The following is a 16,244-nucleotide window of genomic DNA, read 5'->3' on the forward strand; positions in this document are numbered from 1 at the left end:
TCAGGCTCTACTCAGGAAATGTCACAATTATTCTTCATCTCTCCATAGCAATTAAATAGAAATCTTGATATGGACTATTCTAGTAATGCAAACCTATTCATTAGATCTTTTCTTCAAAACCCAAGGTCAAACCATGCAGTCAATACATTTAGCTTTTAAGATGGAAACAGTTAACAAAGACTGGGCTTTGAAACTGAGAACATAATTAGTCTGTTTTCCTTCAATATGAAATTTGAAACTTTGCACAAGTTTCTGTTTGATTTAGTCCAAGAATTGTATGTCACTAACTCACCCTGTGGGAGAACATGTAAAGGTGGAAAATAGTACTTACAAACTGTGTATTTCATTAAGTAAATCTAAAGTAAAGGCAAACAAAACATGGCTGCTCCTGACATTGGAAAAAGTGTCAATGTTTTCTATCAAATTGGTAAGTATGCAAAAGATTTTCTTTCAGCCACTCCTTTTTGCTTGAAAATGGCCATGAAAACATTTTCTGATCAATTAACAAGTTAACCCAGCCATTATGTATCTCAAAATCACATTTCTCTATTTGAATGTTAGATTTAATCCAAGATATGATATATACATGTATAAGAGACTATTGAAGAATATCTCCCATTTAAACTGCAATTTGAATCCTTTGAAAAAATAAATTTCATTATCCTTTTTAAAAATGATATTGAAATATTTTTTCAAAAGATTTTGAAGTTACCTATGATATCACTTCAGGGGTCACATTGTCATTTGAAGTCTGAGATTGAGCTTGTATAGGTTGGAGAAACATTTGCTTTTGCTGCATACATATATTTGATGTCACTTGTTGATTTTTTATTCACTGTTACTGACAAAAAGAATGGCTGGCTATATGGAACTGGGGCATATCAAACAATTCTATCAAGTGGGTAAGTCAGCTGAAGAGGTTACAATCTCTCTCAATATCTTTCTTTCACTCTCTTTCTCTCTTTCTCTGGCTGGTCAGCTAAAGAGTTCTAGAGTCACGATTTCTAGAGTCACAACAAGCTAGCACACTAACTGGCACTAACAGAAAGGGGGCTAAACATGTGGTTATTCTGAATGGGTCACATTTTGTTTTAGACTAATGAATCATACTCAACACTGAAAATTAAGTAACTGCATGGTAGTGACTTATCATATTTTAAATTATCTTACATCAGGTCTATGCTATCTGACCATCCTATAGGTCAAGCAGTATTCTATCCACAAACAGGGTTTCCATGTGTCAGGTGATACTTATCTCTTGCGGCCGATATGCAGGTATGATATAAGCAATACACTAAAGAGTACTGCACTACAAAGTAACCTACATTATAATAATTCATAAAACTATATCAATCAATAACAAGACAAATTAAATTAAACTGCAGGAACTTTCAAACTTAAAAAAAAAAATCAGCACTTTGTATGGACCAAAAATTCCTAAACTGATTTTAAAGATCTGTAGATGTCTATCAACGTTTGTTAGAGATATATCCTGTATCTGGAAGATCATCCACCCAGATTTAATCCTTTTAATTCAAAATCGGACCATGAAGTTGAAGTGTGGGCACCCTGGGTAGGAGGGCTGGGAGAAGCTTTTCGTAACTGACAATCCAATTTACATGTTTAACGATTAAAATGATTCCCTGCTGAGAAGTTTTACGAATTCACTCCGATTTCATTAAATTAAAAATATGTAACAAGGCTATCAATATTGCAATACTTGAATATTTAATTTACCAGTGATTTCTCAACAGGATAGAATGATTTTACTTGTACATTAGATAAAAATAAGTTCTATTCAATATCAATTTTGTGTCTTTTTTTTTTTTTTTTTATACTTATAATCTTGAAAATTAAAATTTTTCTTCTTGAGAAACACATGGGTGTAATAACTCCTCTCTCAGACTGCTTTAAACAAGCCAGTAACAATTCTTTTTATAAATATTTCAAGAAAAAGCGAAATGAAGACATATAAACATGTAACTAAATGACCTGATAATGATAACTGATAAAAGTCACAATAATGTATTCATATTAAGATCGTAAGCTTTCAGTAAGTTGAGATAACAGTATATTTTTCCTTGAATAAAGAAATACAATGAAAGTCTTTTTTTTTTTTTTCAAGATGCAGCCTAATTTTGTTTATCATGCAAGTTTACTTGTGTAATTGATATGACATTTGCTAATTTAAAAATATTCTGATTTATGTTCCAGTCTGGTTTTAAAGGGAACTGCTCTGTGACACCTAGCTAATATTTTAATGCAGGTACCTCAGAGTATAGAATTCCAGATCGTATCTTCCTGGCTCGTATCAATATAGCAACCTAACAGATTGCTGCATTTAATGAATTGTACTGAGGGATCCTCTCCAAACAGGCAATCATTACACAGTATCTCCATACAAATTGGTTTAGAATCCCCAAAATATACTTTAAAACACCTCAACTTGAAAAGCATCAGTAAATGTAAAAGTCCATTATTTCAAAATACTTTGTAAAAAAACATTGATCTCCTACAAGGGGTGAGGGGTGGGTGGGGGGTTTAGAAGAACTGTAAAATTACACCACATGAGGATGTTATTAGACTTGCTGTTCTTGTTAAGAAGATTAAGTATTTTCCCCAAATACTGTAAATCATTCAATTTTGCATGGAGTTGATTTTCTAGTTGTGTCTATTGTGTGTGGACATATCCAACAATTTCAAATCTTTCATGAACAGGAAATGGTGTCAATGACCAATAATCAATTACAAAATCAAGCACCCGTAAAATGCTACCTTTTTCTAAAAAACAAATCCAAAAAAACCCAAAAAACAAAAAAACGTCATTCTATTGTATTCATGTTTAATATCTCTTTGTGGTCCATTCTACAGAAATAGAAAATGTATCAACCACTCCAAGGTCAGGATGTCTATTCTTATTTAAACTAAATCTACAAACAAGGTAATTCTGTTGTAATCTCAGTGAACAAGGTACGAGATAGCCCTTTTGGAAACACTAGATTGCTTTCAAACAGCTTCCCTGATTCAGGTGAGCTAAACATGCACCTGTTTTCTATAATGTTTGCCCCAACTCAGCTGTGAACTGTTTGTGTTAATTTATATTGAAAGATGCCAAGTCATTTCAACTGTTTTGGGTTTTGATGTGGTCCCTACCACGGAAAAAATAATATATACCCGTCACATTGTTTCTTAAAAGTGTGGAACAATTAGATATTGACATCATGACTTTAAAACTATGTCTGCGATTGGAAGTTGCCTCATTTTGGCCATTAACAGAAATTTCAAAGACTTTTTCGTGATGCAGGATGTACATCACTTCAGCTACTGATAATTAGATAAATTACATAGTGAGGGGAAATTTACAAGTAAAACGTCAAAATGTCGATGTCTGAGGCCATGCTGTCGGAGAATTCTATTATATCTCCCATTGAACAGCAAGGTAAGAGTCCATGAAAAATAATCCCTAGTACTTAATTTACAATTTTTAAATAAAATGATGACATACATGAGATTTGTTTTTAAAAAGATTTTAATTTTTAAAAATTAGTAAGCTTTTTTTTCCTTCAAATCACTTTTAATGAAGAATTCAGGTAACTTACTGTTCATTCTATATTTGAAATTTTTTTAAAATTGAAATTATATACAGTCAAGAACACATTAAAAAATTTCTGAAATAACTACATATTACCTATGTATTAAGTTTTCATATGTCTTTTTAGCATTTGTCTAAAAAAAATTAAATGTAGCTGTGGTACTTATAGTTATGTCATTGTAAATCCTTCAGGTAGATGATACCTTTCAATGTACCCTAAGGTCAATTTGTCTAAATCTTAATGACATAACAAAATGCCAAACATTTACACATTTTTATGTCTCTATTTTTTCTTGCCCCTGAAATCTCTCAAGTTTGAAACCTTTTCCTGACACACACTTCTTCAAAATTGATTTGTCAATGGTAGAAAATTCTGTTTCTTTCTGAGAATGGAGATGGTACGGAGAGATAGGAATGGAGAGATCGGAACAATGGGTCAATATCTCGTAATTTCTAACAACAAACATGGTACTCTTCACACTGTTTGACTGCGATTACTTACAATAACACAGCATACAGGATTCTACACAAAGTCCTTTACTGTCCGTGGCTTAAGATTACCACAAGACTTGATAGATATTTCATTTACATGTGGATTTGGCCAAAAATCCCATTACTTCAAACCTTAAACCAAAAGACAGTAGTGGATTAGATTTTTATGATGAGTTGAATGCATCTCAGCCTTACACACAGGAGATTTTTCCATGAATTACTGAATAATTGAATTTCAAACCATGGAACCTATCTTGCGTGATGGTAAGTTTGAACATTTTTTCCCCAATCTAAAATGCCATTAACAAAAATTTAGAGTTAATTTTTTCCCCCATTAAAACTATTTAATTAATGAATCACTCTGTATAGTAAGTAATCTGTTAAATACAAATATTAGTGAAGCATAATGATATTTAAGCTTCATGTTTGATCAACACACTTATTAGCAGAACCGAATGAACTACTTCATGTGTTTCATTTACGGGAGTCCATGATACTAAATCCAGTTCTAATAGTGTATCAGTGTAGGCCATTTCACAATAAAGATTTATTTCTTTACCTATATAATCCAAAAATATAATTAACACCAATTTTGTGAGGATTTAAGGTTTTAGTAATCAAAGAGTCTCATACAATCTGCACTGTAGAAATCACAACAGATTTAAAAAGGAAATATCCCCTAAACACAGAATTAACACGAATCACAAGCTGTCCAAAGAAATGACCACAGTACTGCCTCCAATATTTAAACCATTTGACCTCTTTTATTTTTTTCCATACCATACCATATAGCTTAAATTCCTTAAAAAGTTTCCGTAACAAAAAATTACACTGCAAGCTGCTCATCATTGCGTACAAATAAGGATTTTATTTCCAAACCGAAATGGAACTTAAATTCATCTTGTAAAGCTAGAGGAGAAGTTTTCTCTGGTAGTTCTGAGGTGGAATTGATATATCTTTTCATTTAATATTTAATTTGGATATATCAAGATGGGAGATCGCGAGGAACTCAGAGTCACCGTAAAGCAACAAGGTAAAAGTTGACATCTTTTATCTTTAATCTTTTCTTTTAATCCCTTCCAATAATTTTTTTTCACTTTTTAAAAAATAAAATAATGCAAATCATTTCAGTTACAAACATGTTTTCCATCAATTTCATCATATGGGTAAGCATGTAAATAATTGTTTAAGTGCTAGTTCATTTTTCTGATTTTCTGACAACACCCCAAATTAGGTTGAATATAAACAGAGCTTAATCATGTTGATGCCATTAGAGTAATTTCTTTTTGATGCTAATTTTCAGCAGTTCATCAAAACAAATGCAAATAAGCTTCCTGATCAATGCTCAGAAAAGAGAACCAGTTTAAATATGTATCAGATGATATCGCTATATAAATCCAGTGTTTATTTAATGGTTTATCCAATATCCACTCCAATTTTATTACTGATTTGTGTTTATTACATCTAATTGATCATCATCCACAAGTTGAAACTCGACATTTTCTTTATCTTATTCTGATCAATAATACTAGAGAAAGAAGGTTTGTCTTCAATCACCAAATTAATCCCTCTGTGGCCAAACCATGTACATAAATCTATATGCAAACAGAATGACACAATTAAAGCTGTTGGTACCAGGGTATACCAATAGAAGTACAAAGTCTGATATGACCAGATGACAATGCTTTGTGAAAACCTTAGTTGTAAAAGTTGTAGTTGTAAAACTCTTATGTCAACCTATGTAATGGAACAACAGACATCTGCAAGCACAGCAGGGGGAAAACCTCCCATCTTATGCCATCCTGAAACTTGTGTGACAGTAGGGGCAGGAAGAGACTTGTGTAGTGAATACCAATGAGAGATCTTGTGAGATAGTGTTAGGGTTATTACCAATGAGAGATTTTGTGAGAGAGAGTGTTAGGGGTTATTACCAATGAGAGATCTTGTGAGATAGTGTTAGGGTTATTACCAATGAGAGATCTTGTGGGTTATTAGTGTCAAATACAAACTTGTAAGCCAGGCAGTGGCCACAATTTTGGCATGACCAAATTTTCTTGCTCTTGTGGCTAATGCCCAACTTATTTGCAACAACTGCACATCATTGAATATTATACAGTTTGTCATTCATTATGTGATGGGAAGGTGTGGTCTGGCTCATCACAATTTACATAATATAGGGCATTTCTGTGACACAACTATGAAGTGATAATGATCAACATAATGGGTCTTAAATGTGTCATACCGACATAGAAATAACCTACCAATGTATGTCTTAGACTGTTCAGTTTTCAATGAAGTCCATTGTGCAATAGATTTCCTTTAATTTCCACAGACATTTTGTATATTTTTGTAAAGAAACAGTTTCATGAAATTGTTATGAATGATATCACATCGTTATAACTACTTTTTGTGAAATTTTGATGCTATTTAAGGAAAATAGCATTTTTCTGATGTTGATAAATGATTCTGTTTGTCTCGCATTTTAAAAAGTGCGATGACCTATCTAATGATTTGCTAGTTTTAACTTTAGCAAATTGAAATAAATACATTTTCTATACTTTTATCGGATAATAATGCAAGTATAGTGTTACTCTAATTAACAAAAGTTTTAGACATTTCAGTTGTGGTTGTATGCAAACAACAAAATAAAACTTTCAACTTCTATTGCTTTTCCTATCTAATATTTCTAAATTCTGACTCTGTTATGGCCACATCTAAATGTTGCAGAAGCTGTATCAAATCCCGATTTCGAAGAAAATATGAACAAAATACAAAATTTGGTCACGCTTATGATGTCAAATTTTGGTTTAATACATCTAATTGTTTAAAGGTAGAATTTCATTACCATAAAAAAAGAGGATTTGAAATATTTCAGGCAAATTCTCTACTTCTTCAACTTAAAACTCCCATTCCTCCTCCAGAAAATGAAGAGTCTAAATTTGTGTAACTTTAATTTTAATATCATTTCATATTAATTCTAATAAAGGCCCCTCTTGCACCAAATTAAAAATACAAATAATTAATAGATACATGTACAAAGCTTTTCCCATGAACTGCAATCCAGATTAATTTGTAAATTTCACTGTGCATTCTTAATCCTTTATTACACACTCTCGACAGATTAACAGTATAAATGTAGACGTATTCAATCATATTTAGGGTTAAATTCTTCAACCAAGGTTTAATTTCTCATGAGAAATAGTTGCACGTAGGTGCATAATCTTTGCATTGTTAGAAGCAATGGAACTCTAGAGAGGAGCAGGTCTACATTATAATATGATGAACATTGAATTTGTATCATGGAGTACTAAAACTGGTTGATCACTGTGTTTCATCGTAAGACAATGGCACTTAAAGATGGAATTGATGTCAACTATAGTGCAAGTAAGAGAACCTTAATTCTGTACTTTAGCATTGTCCTAGTTCCATCCATAACCAACCTGAGTCTGTCATCAGAGTGTGCACCCCAGAACCCCATCATTGATCAGATTTTAACAAAATAATACATGACTGACCCTAATTAACATAATCTGAATTTGATCTCTATGAATGCATCCATTTTGGAGTCCATTGTTTGTGAAGAATTTGGTTCTTTGTGCTTTGTTTAGGATGGACACATGAAACCAGAATGGCTATAATGTTTCAGGATGGGCTAAATATAGAGGACAGTTAAAGGCAACTAACACTCAGTTCATGAAGAGTCTTTGGCCAAGTTACATCTGTTAGAAAAAATCTTGAAAAATCTTGAAAATGGACTCAACATTTAAAAGAGAAGTTCCCCTTGAAGGGTATTAACTATAGGGAATTCTCATCCAAATTCACCCCCAGAAAGCTGTATATATGTATCTGTCATTAACATGTTATTTGTCTCTTACAGGGAACTTCTTCATCATGGACTCTGAACAGTTGGTGTCCAATCCGCTTCAAGAAATGCAAAATGAAGCCATGGATAACCAAAAGAAATCCTCCCTTACTGAGAGACTGGTCAGTGTCAAAAACAATGTCTGTGAGAAGCACTTCTTAATGAAAGCTGACAAAATCAACAAGGAGCTCTCACATTCCATGAAAAAGATTCATGACAATTCAAGCGAACTTCGATACCAAATCAAGCTATATGATATCAACAAACGGAAAATTGATTTAGAGACTAGGCAGCGCATACAGCCTAGGAGGGATTTTTCATATGATGCATTCCAAATTCAAAATTCTGAGAAACGACTTGGTGTGTTGAGTGATTGTTATTACTTGGAGAAAAAACAGAAATTCCCGATTCGTGGCCGGAATATGAATGATCTAAATGCTACCCCGACTGTGTCGAGAGCTCGGAATATGTTACGTCAGCAGGAAAAGGAGGATCGAGAGGATGAATTGAGCTCTTTAGCTAAGATAAGACAGTCAACCCCTGGAACTTTTTCACTCAGCTCCAACAGAGCTTCAATTTATCAGAGAAGAGGGTCAAAATCTGCGCCTGCTTCAAAAATGTCTGCTTCTGTTCGAGAAACATTAAACAGTCAATCAAACAGTCAAGATGGAGATTCAGCTAAGCTTCCTTCTATTGAAAGACAGAAGACAAAGGACTCTCATGTTAAATTCACCGAAAATGTGCGAACCTCCACCCCAAATAAACTTATTAGACCTCTCACACATGGTCCCCGAATAACTCGTCGGCTCAATGCCTGGGACAGTGACGATGAAGATGATTTCGGATCAACAGACTACATCAATCTTCGACAGCTTCTATTTGGTGCTGAAAACAAGACCATATCTAATGGATCCAGTGGAACTCCACGAACACTAACTCGGGAAAGCTCGAGATCTGTGCCAAACTTACGACGAACAAATGCTCCCAAAATGACTCAAGAAATGCTTATAGCAGAGCGGAAAGAGATTGACAAGAAAATCAGCAAGTTCTTTGAGAGCTTGGAGTACGAAGATGATAGTGAGGAGAGCGAGGAAGAGCCGGAACCAGATCCTAAAAAACTGACGGTGCCAGCAGTGGCAAAGGCCGCCGCACTCCTCAACATCTTCTCCAAAACTGCTCAGGTGGAGGAAAATCCGTTCCTTAGGGCCAAGATTGAACGAGAAAGTAGGGAAGTTCACAAAAACGATGCTGCAAGATCCACGAGTTCTCGTTCTACATACTCTAATAGATCAGCTAAGGAGGATAGATCTCAGAAGAAGAATCTGTGGAAGTTCATTAAGACCAACATGAACAACGGCAAGGTCAAACGCTGCAGCACACCCAGCAAGATCATCCTTCAGCAGATGACACGCTTAGACCTGAGTCAAAATGATGTTTCTAAAGTGCCTCTTCATTCTGCTGGACGAGCTCTCAGGCACACGCCCACATTTAAGATGAGGAAAGTTGTCGAAAAGCTGATGAAGAGTCGGACGAAGTTCCAACAGCAGGAGGTGGACTTATTACGACAGCAGTTAGAACAGGGTGAAAATATCTCCGAGGTTCCATCGCAGGCGGTTCCAACGGTGCAATCATTAGTTATGTAGGAATTAAAAAAAAACACTTTTCTGATGAAAAAAGGAATGGGATTATTAAGATTCATGTATAAATAAAATTCATATGGAATCTTTGTTACATTTTGTGGAATTCTGTGGATTAATGAATATGAGAGCAATGACTGTAGTCTGAATGAATTTCTTATGACAGTGGGTGGCTTTGCCAAAAGTTGTGAGTGTTTGAATTCTAGGAATATCTATTTGGGATGTAACACAAAATCATTGTATCAGGGCAAAAAATTGGTGTATGTTTCCTACAGCTGATTGGTTTAATCTAGAGTTACTTTATAAAAAAAATGGCAGACAGAAAGTACTTCCATTCTTTTTATTCAATTTTCAAATAGTAAGGATAATATTGTGTATCTAGTTAAATTTCCATCTCATGTATTATCTTTATGAATGGGCACAAAAGGAACCACATATTGTGTACAATTACATAAATCTAATCGTAATTTTAATAATGTAATATGCAGTATACAATATGTAATATACATTTTATGTTACCATATCATTAATTTGATACCGTATAGTAAAAATTTTAGTGATGATTTAATTTAGCATTATTAGCAAGAGTGATGAGATCACTAAAATTGAATATCGCTAAAAATTTATTCCAACTTGGAAGCAGTAGTTATTTTTCATGGAATTATAGTTCCTAAAATTAGCTCTTGCTAATATATATACCCATTTTTGTGGAAAAATTGCTAAATTTGTGTCTCGCTAAAAATTCCACACATACGGTATATATTATGTATATGTGTGTATGGAGATTTTCTAAAAGTAAGATTTCTTATTCCAATAGTTGCTAATAGGTTTATATAGTGTTTCATATGTCATAAAAATATCACCGCACACCTAGCGTGCTAAGATAAGTTTGACAAGTCCTACAGTTTGGCATTAAATGCTAGTCTGTGTCTGTATAGTGCTCATTGCTTGGTTCTGTGTACAAAGACTCTGTTTCTATCATCTATATATCTGTGTATCAATTTGCTGACTGTGATATAAAATATTCATAATAAAAAGTTGTAAACTTATAAGTAGGCTTTTCAGAATCTTATTCAAATGCATAGGAATGTCAAACTTTCATGATAAATTGGAGGTTGTTTTTGGAGAGGGAGTGGGGATGTTAAGAAAATATGGTTGAAAAACACATGATGATCTGCAATTTACAACTGAGCACAATACAGCAGGTAAAGATCTTGTAGAAAATGGGTGAAACTTCTTTTTATGAAATCCTAATCCCCACAGAATTTGGCATGGACAATGAACCAACACAGACAGTCCAAATTAAATCTGACCCCATACTAACCCCAGGAGATCAAAAAGTTTAATTACTTGACAATTAAGAGCTACAGTTTCTCAGTGAAACTAAGTGAGTCATACACAGCTAATACTGCTACTAAATCACATCAGGGGGAATAAATCCGTATGGATTAACAAATATTAAAATTCTCCTACAGGTGTCATTGAGTTAAGAAGCTTACTACACACACAAATACAGCTATACAGGTCACAAATCTCTGTCAGAGATTTCTGAATATTTACATTTCTAATGTTTTTGCCTTCAATATATTTACTAATTGAAATGACAGCCATATCCTAATGAATGGGAACAATGTGCGTATGAATCTTGATAAATATAGTACGACTCTTTTAACAGCTGGGAATATCTCAACAGAAATAAAAGTAAAAGACAAATTTCATTTTTGAAAAATACACGAGGGTATGAACTGCAAGGCTTCATGCCAGTATATTTTTCATGACGCAATAGCATGCCTCCATATATTTTCCAAAATGAAATTAATTTCTTAAATAAACCTGAAGAAATGAAGACTAAGACCAGATACATAGACTATATATATATTCTTCTATCCCTCCTAAGGTATCAGAGTATGTGCATTTTTCTCATTAATGATATTCACTAAGTGGTTCAATCCTCTCTTTCAACATAAAAGATATTTTATTTTCATAGCAGATTTCGATATTGACACTTCAAGAGCTCAGAGGTATTTGATTACACTTTTCATTCCTACATTTTCCTTTGAAAAACAAGTTCTCCCCATTTATTGCACTGAATTTATCTGTACATCTATAAAATGCATCTTCTCGCATTTCATACATGCAAAATCATATGCAAATATGAGTAACCAGATTTGAAAATTAAAATCGATGTCTAAGATCTTTTATTTACTGAACGCTAATCTAATTGTCGAGTCACTATGAAGTCACTGTCCGCCCCTGTACAACACGCTTGTTGTTATGGACTTGAGACAAAACATAAATTACAGTACCATAAATGTTAATCGATTCACTAAGTACAGATAATCCGAGATAAATCGTCACTCAGTTAAGAAGATATTTAAAGACATATTGATAGGCGGTCGTGGCCATTTAAACACCAAGTCAAATGCTAGTATCTAAATCATGTTCTTGGTCAGCCATCTCTGTCTGATTATGTCCTGTAAATAAAAACAATTGTACAGCCTAATTTGATCCCAGCCTGATATTGTCACAGCTGATACGTGAGCGCGATTCTGGCAGTATGTAAATGTGAATGGCAGTACATGTGTTCCAGTGGGCCTTAAGAAATGCTTGCAGAAAGAACTTTTAAGTGCCAATATTATGACTTGCAATAATTTTCTTGGACTTCAGACAATCTCAAACTATTCAAAAAATAATTTCCCAGAGTCATCACAAATCGCCCCAATGACAGTGCACGTGTAGTTCAGACATTAAAATGACCCTACACTACAACCCACTCTCTGCATGATGAATGTTCTATAAAAATTCTAAATGAATTCAATCCTATCACACAATACAGTATCATTTATTGACACAATGTATGATTTAATACAACTCTTAACAGAATAAAAAATAGGACATTTCTAAACACAAGATTTATGGATATTTTAGCAGAAAATTTTAAGACATTTTTTTGGGGGTAGGGGTGGGGGTGAACCCCAAGGCTAATGAATTGTTAATCCAGTCAGCTAAAGGTTCAGCGACAACACTTTTATTCTGTGTTATCATGTATATGTATGTTTTGTTTTTATTTTTAGTACGTTCTCTTTTATGTACTTACTTCTATTACAGGCATATATATAACAGAGACAATTTGCTGTCCTTTAAAAAAGGAGGACTGAAATACATGGACTATATATAGGGCATGTGTTTCTAACAGAAACTTAATATTCTAGGTTAAAATTAAAATGTCTTTTAAAACAGATCTTTAAAATTTTGAAACATGCAAATATTTCATTAAAAGTATCTGTCTTAATGCTAAAGCTGTACTGATATGTATAGGCCAAATGGGTCGGTACGAAATATTAGTAACTTTGACCTCAGAATTAAGGGTCATTTTTGTATTTAATCTGGACAGTAAAGTTCAATATCAGCAGGAGACACAATCTGGTCTAGATAATAACGTTTTCAAAAGTTTCATACCTTAATTCAAAGATATAAATCTGGCAACAAAATATTGATGCTAACAGGCATTAATGTTGTCATTTCTTGTTGTTTTATTTCAAAATCCCAATGAACATAGAAATGAAGTCCATTTCAAGATATGATCACCAAAATATTACTTCCTTTGTTCATAGTCTTGCTGAGGTGAATTTGTTGTCATCTAACTATGTACAAATTAATAAATTAGACTCCATAACATTACCTGTAATTGTATATCCTTTTATAAGAAGACTAAAACTGCTTTTCACAAACCATGAAGAAGTTTTTAAAAAATTCTTTTTATTACGAAACATTGATTTTTTAAAGATAACTTTATTGAAAAACTGGGCTGTAGCGTTATTTAAAACATATCCAATAATAACATGCATTATAAATACTTTTTAACTTATTGATGGTAGATATGAGTAATACAATAATGATGGTTGATTTCGATAAACATGTACTTGTGCACGCACAGTCTGACTTTTCCCCACGTGTGTACGGTCAGTGTTACTTTATTATGTTCCAATCTATAGATAAAGGTTGCGTCATCTAGCTTCAGGTGCAATTGGAACATTGCTCAGTCTTTCCCATTAAGTCGAGAAGAAAAAACTTTTTTTCTGGACTTGATGAAAAAGGCCAAGCGATGTTCCAGTTGGCTCCAGTGAAAACATACATGCATGCAAAAGCTGACTTTTCTCCATAGCATCCAGTTTAACCTTGAAATATATTATCTGGATTGACCTCAGGGTCCACGCAATTAGCAACTCTCCAAAGTCTTGCGGTCCCATTTTTTAGGAAAAATAGCACACCCTGACTTATATTATGTATACCATCTTAAGAATGAAAAATATCAAGTTCAAACCTTCCAAATCCTATCACCAAAACATTCAAGATACAATATTTCCAGAAGATGTTTCATTTCAAAGTAAAATGAAAATGAAGTTTCAAATGGCAACACATGACTCAAGCTCGGCAAGATTTCAGGTAATGGTTATGATTTGCTTACTTTTTTTGTTAATACTGGTAGTATATTTGTTGATCATCGAATCATTTCAAAACTTCTTACATTCCATTCTAATTTATGATAGAAGTGAAATAAACTTAAATGAACATCAAACTAATAGGAATTAATATTAACGTGTAACTAAGGTATATAAGGAGCATAGGGATGTTAACCGAGGCTCTTACTTGTAGGAGTAATAAATTGTAAACACATTCCTAATTGTTTTGAACAAGAAAGTAGAGTTCAATATCTTTATATTTTTGAAGTTTAAAATTTTTTAATAACCATTTTTATCACATGTTTGTTTTTATAAACTGGAAGTCAACATAATCTCGTACATTTCTTATTTATAAAAACAGGTTTCGCCTCTGTAATTTTTATTCTGTTTCATAATCAGAATTCGCGGCTGCTAAAATAGATGTACCATATCTATCAAGATTCTTAAGCACATTGCTCACAAATGCAATGCATTCCTATCAAAAAAGCTATCATTGCAATAGGTTAAGATATCAAAAGTAAAAACACTGGAAATGTAAATACATTGTATATTAAGTTGGTTGGATCACAAAAAGTGTCGTTAGTCTGCAACTACAGTAAAACGCTTAACTTGTATGACACCACATAATGAGAAGCATCTTGGTGACCATCACTAAATTCAAAATAAGCTGATGTTGACATAGCTGCAGAACTGTAGCTCTCTGAAAAAATATTTTGACGGAACAGAGAACTACAGTTCCACCTCTAATAAAAACCTTCGATTTACGGCGCACAAATAGGTGGAATGATATATTATTTAAAATATTTAGCTAAAATAGTTGTGGGGATATTAGTTCACATCTAGACGTTATTGTGCAAGTATGGAAAAGAACCCGGGTTCGAATTTGACCCTGTTACCTAACATGGTTACGTCAACACAAATTCATTTGAAGCTGGGAGTTTTCGGGTCGTATGGGGCTTTAATGAATATTTCATGGTATGTTTGGACACAACTATAATAGGAAAATATGTTAAGAATTTTTTTACATTAAATTCACGAGACAGCAACACAAGAATACAACGATATCAGGTCTCAACCGTGCGCAGCTTTTTGTGTGCCGTAAATCGAAGGTTTTAATTAGGGGTGGAACTGTAGCTCTCTGTTTCATCAAAATATTTTTTCAGAGAGCTACAGTTCTGCAGCTACCAGTGATGAAGCTTATAAACTGGCCACAGAGCAATTGAAACAGAAAATTCCTTGAGAAGCTAGAATATAACATTCTATGCTGCGGGAAAACAGAAAACCACTATGTGTCCACAATACCACGCAGATAACATAAAACCACTCTGTGTCCACAATACCACGCAGATAACATAAAACCACTCTGTGTCCACAATACCACGCAGATAACATAAAACCACTTTAAGTCCACAATACCACGCAGATAACATAAAACAGTGTTCTGTAACACATTTGGAAAGTTCATGTCAATATGTCATATTGTTGTCAGACAACACTTCAGACATTTTTAATCTATCATATGGAGTTATCAAAGGTAGCACTCACCAGCTTTCCAGCAGGGCAGTGTTATAGGTCTACTCTCCGACTTGAACCAGATCAGTTGGCGACAGCCATCGTACGACATGGAATACTCGTCATCCCCTATACCGTAGCCTTCCTGCAAAATTTTTTAAAAAATTTACCCATCACTAAATAGTTTTGCATAATTATTTAATTTTTGCATTCTACTCCGATAAACACTTCTGCGCATCAAACCATACATGCGCCATGAATCAAACTGCCATACGTATGTACAGCAAAAAAAGAAGAATATCTACACTCATTTGTTTATATTGAAAAGAAGAAAAGAAAAAAATATGTACACACTAAATATATCACAAATACAGGCATTGTTTCAAGCTCCAAGATTGGGCTCTATATTGGGATCATAGAATTTGTGACAGTTCATATACATGTAAATTATATATTTTGACACCACCCTTGGAATATCATACAATGATTCAATACTTATATATAAATGAAAAACCTTTTTCCAAATCCATATGTTTATTTAGTATTAAGAAATCTCTTTCTTTTTCCTTGAAATTTGGTCAAAAATCCCTTTGACATGTTCCCTAAAAAAAATCTACCTTTTAAGATTAAGATTAATATTGTCTTATTGTCACACTTTTCCCCCTTTTATATTGTACAGGGTTATT

General features: G+C 33.5%; 2 protein-coding genes across 5 annotated transcripts in view; one reads left to right on the plus strand and one right to left on the minus strand.

Moving 5' to 3' along the window:
• Window positions 1-16,244, minus strand: part of LOC125658172 (RING finger and SPRY domain-containing protein 1-like) — a 51,285-nt gene that overhangs the window by 11,099 nt on the left and 23,942 nt on the right. The window contains exon 13 of the mRNA XM_056147206.1: window positions 15,592-15,703. Within this exon, the coding sequence (XP_056003181.1) occupies window positions 15,592-15,703 (112 nt within the window). The remainder of the gene's footprint in view (window positions 1-15,591; window positions 15,704-16,244) is intronic.
• LOC125658141 (uncharacterized) lies at window positions 301-10,635 on the plus strand. Of its 4 annotated transcripts, none has more exons than XM_048889309.2 (2): window positions 301-427; window positions 7,962-10,635. In XM_048889309.2, the coding sequence occupies exons 1-2, from the start codon at window positions 379-381 to the stop codon at window positions 9,587-9,589; spliced, it is 1,677 nt and encodes a 558-aa protein (XP_048745266.1). In that variant the 5' UTR covers window positions 301-378; the 3' UTR covers window positions 9,590-10,635. The 4 variants fall into 4 exon arrangements, with proteins under 4 accessions (XP_048745266.1, XP_048745259.1, XP_048745254.1 ...); XM_048889302.2 differs by lacking the exon at window positions 301-427 and adding an exon at window positions 742-902; XM_048889297.2 differs by lacking the exon at window positions 301-427 and adding an exon at window positions 3,118-3,439.

The sequence above is a fragment of the Ostrea edulis genome, chromosome 1 (assembly GCF_947568905.1).
Source record: "Ostrea edulis chromosome 1, xbOstEdul1.1, whole genome shotgun sequence".
NCBI classification, from domain to species: Eukaryota; Metazoa; Mollusca; class Bivalvia; order Ostreida; family Ostreidae; genus Ostrea; species Ostrea edulis.